We start from the raw sequence: 6,000 nt of genomic DNA, 5'->3' as shown, positions 1-6,000 counted from the left end.
GTGCTGATCCTCGAACCTGTCCTACGTGTTCAAAGGCTGTCCATGACACTATAATGCAGTTGTTGAGAGGTCGCGTGGGTTGTTGCGGGAAGCCTGAAGGTATGAGCAGGAGAGCGTTTACCCTAAGACGGGTTTGTAATTACCTGACTTGCCGGTGACGTGTAGAAGTACAAGGGAGAGAAAAAAAGGGAAAAAAGAAGTACAAGGGAGAAAAAGAGAGAGGGAGAGAGTGGATGGATGGAGGCGGAGCGCAGGAGCGTCTCTTTCTCTCTCAGTTCCTCGGAATCACAGTGACGGACATCCCGCATCCGAGCGCACTGGACTCGTAAGTTGTGACGATTTCTACAATTTTAAATCCACTTTTTAGCGATTTCATGAATGAATGTGAAGCGTCAGAGGTTACGTGAGTAGTTTTATATATGATTTGCAAGCGTTTTTACGCTGTACAGCACTGAAAAAGTGAAAATATGCAGCCTTTACTGTATGGAGCTGTGTCAAACCGATGTGTGCATGTTAAAATTACTTTAGTTGGTGTTACACAACGTAGTCGTTGATTTATTCATTCATAAAAAGCATTTATAAAACCGGTTATAGTAAATGCATTTAAATACATTTAAATGGGAACACTTGAAACGCATTTAGGTTTAAGAAAATGTATGTGCAGTGCAATTGGGAATGAAATATTTAAATGATTAAACATCACGACTAGCTAATTATTTTTGTTGAATTTCAGAAATATTTCTTTGCATTAACTGTATTAACTATTTTATTATTAATTTAAATGCATTTGAATGTTTAAGGTATTGGTTTTGATTTATTTTATTATTTATATTGGATGTATAGCATTATGCAACAGATTCAAACAGCATTCACAGATTTTGTAAGCACTGTTGTTAGTCTACACGTGCTGATTTTAGCAAAGATTTCTGTTTCTCTGAAGAATATGTAATGTAATCTCGCAGGAACAACTTGAACTGGATGAAATGCGCTGTCCGTGGTGCTGAAACCATGCAGACTTGGGCATTTTGAATGTTGAGAAGAGTGTAATTCTTTCCCTCATCTTTTGCTTTTCAGATAAACATAATGTAGTCAGTTCTTGAGCGAGTAGATTTCAAGTTTTGACTCTCCATCCACTCAACCTGAAATGGGCAATGCACAGTTGTTGGCTTGACTCTGTAAGCAGTATGCCTTAAAGAATGAGAGTCTTAGGGAGGAGGACTGTTGAAACGATGATGCGTGGAGATGGACAATGGAGGACCCGCAAGACTGCGTGACAAGCGGGTCAGTGCTGGTTTGAGTAAGTCATAAAAAGAGGAGAAACACACCCTGAAGCCATGGGGATACGACATCTCCTACTTCTATTGGTCTATCTCGACCCACTCTGCGTCCTGAGCGCATCCACAACCAAGAGGAGCAAACCACCTCCGAAAAGACCCCCAAAAGTTAAGGAGGTCAACAGCACAGTTGCTCCAACAGTGGCGCCCCGACGGATCACCCAAGTCCAGGCACCCATCATCGGCGATCACGACACCTGTCTCGGCTACTATGACGTGAGTGGTCAGTTCGACAAAGAGTTTGCCTGCAACAACACTGACCATCGGTACTGCTGTGGGAGCTGCTTCCTGCGCTTCTGCTGTCCCGTGAAAGCCAAACGACTGGATCAGAGGGTCTGTACCAACTACAACACACCCGACTGGATCAAAACCCAACCGCCCTCACCGGCACCCACAGGGGACACGTATGACCCTGCTCTGGACCAGACCAACACCACCGTCTACATCACCTGTGGAGTCATCGCCCTCATCATCATCCTGGGGATTTCGGCCAAAGTGGCCTATGATAAAGCCACCAGACCACCTCAAGAGATGAATGTCCACAGGTGAGTCCAAAAAAACTTAATAGGTTTAAGTTAAAGCTTCAATAGTAGAATGTAGGGTTAACTTTAGTGTAAGTACCAATTTCCTCTCTCTACTATTGGCTTATTACATGACTATTATAAGGATGTTGGCTGTTTATTAGTACTTATAAAGTATGATCTTATTCTAGTTAGTTAGTTTACTTTATTGGTCCCCATGGAGACATTTCATTTACAGCATACACTCACAGAGGCTTCTGACATTTCACACTTGGCATATATATATATATATATATATATATATATATATATATATATATATATATATATATATATATATATATATATATATATATATATATATATATATATATGCCAAGTGTGAATATATATACACACACACCGTTAAATTCAGAATTATTAGCCCGCCTGTTTATTTTTTTCCCCAATTACTGTTTCACTTCATTTCGTCAACACATTTCTAAACATAATAGTTTTAATAACACATTTCTAATAACTGATTTATTTTATCATTGCCATGATGACAGCAAATAATATTTGACTAGATATTTTTCAAGACACTTCTATACAGCTTAAAGTGACATTTAAAGGCTTAACTAGGTTAATTAGGTTAACTACGGAGGTAAGGGTAATTAGGCAAGTTATTGTATAATGATCATTTGTTCTGTAGACTATCGGAAAAAAATTACAGCTTAAAGGGGCTAATAATATTGACCTTTAAATGGTGTTTAAAAAAATTAAAAACCACTTTTATTCTAGCGAAAACAAAACAAATAAGACTTTTTCCAGAAGAAAAAAATATTCTAAGATCTACTGTGAAAATTTCCCTGCTCTGTTTGAAATTTTTTGGGTAATATTTAAAAAAGGAAAAAAAAATTGAAGGGGGGCTAATAATTCTGACCATATTCTATATACTGTGTTCTGATATATAAATAAATAAGTCATTTAAAATCATAGAACTCCTACTCTAAATAAACATCCAGTCTAGTAGCCATCAACTGTGAGAGGAGAAATGTAAAAACTTGATTAGGGAATAAATAATATTTTTTTCCTATTTCTTACACACCTGGGAATGCAATACTGATGACCTGATTGTAACAATTTGAAGTTGTTTGATTTAGTACTTCTACATTGCTAATCTTATCAATACCTTAACCCAACAACTACCTTAATAACTATTAATAAGCAGCCAATTAAGGCAAAATCAGGTCAATTGGGACACTTTTTGCCATTTGAAATGACAAAAGAAATATTTGGATGACCCAACTGACCTGAATTCACCCTAGTAGTTTATTTGGTTAATATCTTAGTTAATGGTTTGACAATTGTGAGAGTTGTATCTTATAATAAAGTGTGACTGGAAGTAGTGATGGATTCAACGTGGGGTAACCTGGTTAATGTCTACATGGTATTAAAATAATTGGTATTCATTGGTACTGATAATCCCCAGAATCTTTGGAATTGGAATATTTCTCTTTAAAATAGATATAGATTATTTAGGTCTTTGCTGTTTGGTAAAAAGGGGATATTTAACAAAAAACTGTTCACTGAAAAGATTTTTGGAGAACCAAAAATGGTTCTTATGTGGCATTTCTTAAAAAACAGACAAACACCCTTTTGGAGAACCTTTATTTTTAAATCTTAAGGACTGGTAACCAAAGTTTGTCCAATGCAAACTAAGGTTGTTAAGGGATTGTTCACCCAAAATGGAAAGTTCTGTCATCATTTATTCAGTTTTAAACCCATGTGTTCTTCTGTTGAACTCAAAAGATATTTTTTATAAAGGATTTCTCAGTGTTTTGTGGTAGATCAATAATTTTCATCTTTCTGTTTGGATTTCTACATCTTTCAAAATGTTATACAGATTTGCTCTCACATGATTTTGACTAGATGATGACTGCATTATCATTTTGGGGCACATTATCCCTTTAAAATGTTGCACCACACCCAGTGTAAGTATTATGAGGCATTTAGCCAGAAATGCGGCATATGGATAACCATCTTGAGGTAGTAATACGGAAGGTTAATTCATTTCATTATTGTGTTTCAAGATACTGAAGAATTGAAACTGCGCTGTTTGTCATTTAGGATGAGAGTGTTTGCTGAATGACAAAGAATACCATTAACTCCCAATTGCATCGCATCACATCAGCATATATCAAAAGGTGTCTTTTTTCATTCTCATTAGCATTTTAATTTGTGAAGACAAAAATGTGGAATTCAGATAAGAAGAATGATTTAAAGTAACTGATTCATACGACAAAACGATGAATGCTAATGAAATATTAATGTGCTTTATGACATGCTGGGATGTTGTAATTCAATGTTTGGTCGAATATGGACAAATCCAACTATTGGGTTAAAATCAGGATTCGATTTATACATTGATGATCATGTGTGGGTGAGGGGAAGGGGGGCAACATTTTTTTCACATAATGTAATATGTAATACTTCAAATCTGTTCACTTAAATTACACACAATTCATTAAAAACAAATACATTTACATTTTCAGTGAGGGATATTGAGTGTATTCTGGCCTACAGTAACCTGATTAGCTAGGCCTATTTTAAACTGTGTGCTTAATTTTACTTTGCTTTTAGGCTATATGTAGACACAAGCAACTATTTTATGAGAAAAGTGTCTTGTGAACACTTATTGTGTGCAAAGGTGCTCCAGATTTGCAAGTTTTAGTCTGCTGAATGCATTTTGTCTCTCATAGACTGATTTTGCGTTCACAATGGTATGAACCGTTATAGGGGTGGTCAAATGTATATTTATATCATCTATTATATCAATTATTAATATTATTATTTAAGATACAAATCAGATCAAACTATTTCTCACAATTTAAAGGGATGACCCCCCATACATCTAATTTTCAGATGGAATTAAGAAGGTCAAACCCCCCTATAATTCGCACCCTGGTTAAACATGTTATTAGAATTCAATTGAAAAAAATAATAACCAAACATTGGTTTTGTCCACATTTGACCCAACATTAGGTTAAAACAACCCATCATGTTTTATTTATTCATTTTCCTTCGGCTCAGTCCTTTATTCATCAGGGGTCACCACAGCGGAATGAACCGCCAACTTATCCAACGTATGTTTTACACAGCGAATGCGCTCCCAGGTGCAATCCAGTACTGGGAAACGCCCATACACACTCATTTACACACACTCATATAATAGCTCATCCAGTTCACCTATAGCGTATGTCTTGGGACTGTGGGGGAAACCGGAGCACCCAGAGGTAACCCACACCAACAAGGGGAGAACATGCAAACTCCACACTAGACCAGTGACCTTCTTGCTGTGAGGTGACAGTGCTAACCACTGAGCCACTTTGCTGCCCTTCCATCATGTTTTAGTGTGATTTGTCATATTAAAGCATGAGACTGAATGAGGCAACGGGAGATAAATGAAACCCTCTGACACATTTCTATTGAAACGTACAGTACATAAACTAGACCGCGAAAAAAGGCTTTGTGATTCTGGATCGCAAATTAAGCGGCAGGGTTCTGGGTTAAGAAGGAATATTAATAGTTAATTGCATACTGTATTAAATCTAGGACTCATCTGCGTCTAGGAGGGATTGATTCTGGATTTCATTAGTCTTGCGCTGAGATGGAGGTCAGCTGGAAAGTGTTGCATCCTGGGGAACTAGGTTTCCATGCTGTAGTTTGTCAATAAAAGACAGATTTATAGCACTTTGGTTTGTCAATGTCAAAAAGGAGACATTTCAGAGATTATCTCTTTGTTTTTGAAGGTCAAATCAGACATCGGTATTGTTTATTGATTGGGTTTTTGTTAATAAAAAGTCAATGGTAACCGAGAAGGATGAGTTCTCGTGTTATGACTGACGTAACGTTGACCTCATAGCCGCTGGCGTCACTCAGGGAGTGCAAGTCGATCCTTTTGCTGGGCTGTGGAGAGTATTGAAGATGGCAGGTTGCTCTTTTCTTATCGAACTGATCCATGAAGCGAATATGAGTCAAGCTCAGGCTGTCTGATAAGAGTTTGGCTGCTGCTCACAATGAGGCTTATTGGATTTGGGAAGACCGAATGACATTCTGTACAGCTGCCTCACACATGTGAGCAGCATACATAAAAATAAACAGAC

At 37.2% G+C, this 6,000-nt stretch overlaps 1 protein-coding gene across 4 annotated transcripts in view; it reads left to right on the top strand.

Moving 5' to 3' along the window:
• The first annotated feature begins 289 nt into the window (after window positions 1-289).
• Window positions 290-6,000, top strand: part of LOC100332354 (shisa family member 6) — a 214,940-nt gene continuing 209,229 nt past the window's right edge. For all 4 annotated transcript variants that reach the window (XM_073944118.1, XM_073944117.1, XM_073944119.1 and 1 more), the window contains exons 1-2: window positions 290-325; window positions 1,075-1,879. In XM_073944118.1, coding sequence (XP_073800219.1) covers window positions 1,335-1,879 — 545 coding nt within the window. In that variant the 5' untranslated portion in view covers window positions 290-325; window positions 1,075-1,334. The remainder of the gene's footprint in view (window positions 326-1,074; window positions 1,880-6,000) is intronic.

The sequence above is a fragment of the Danio rerio genome, chromosome 3, assembly GCF_049306965.1.
Source record: "Danio rerio strain Tuebingen ecotype United States chromosome 3, GRCz12tu, whole genome shotgun sequence".
NCBI lineage: Eukaryota > Metazoa > Chordata > Actinopteri > Cypriniformes > Danionidae > Danio > Danio rerio.
The sequence above is the reverse complement of the archived record's forward strand: the minus strand, read 5'-3'. Positions and strand labels throughout refer to the sequence as shown.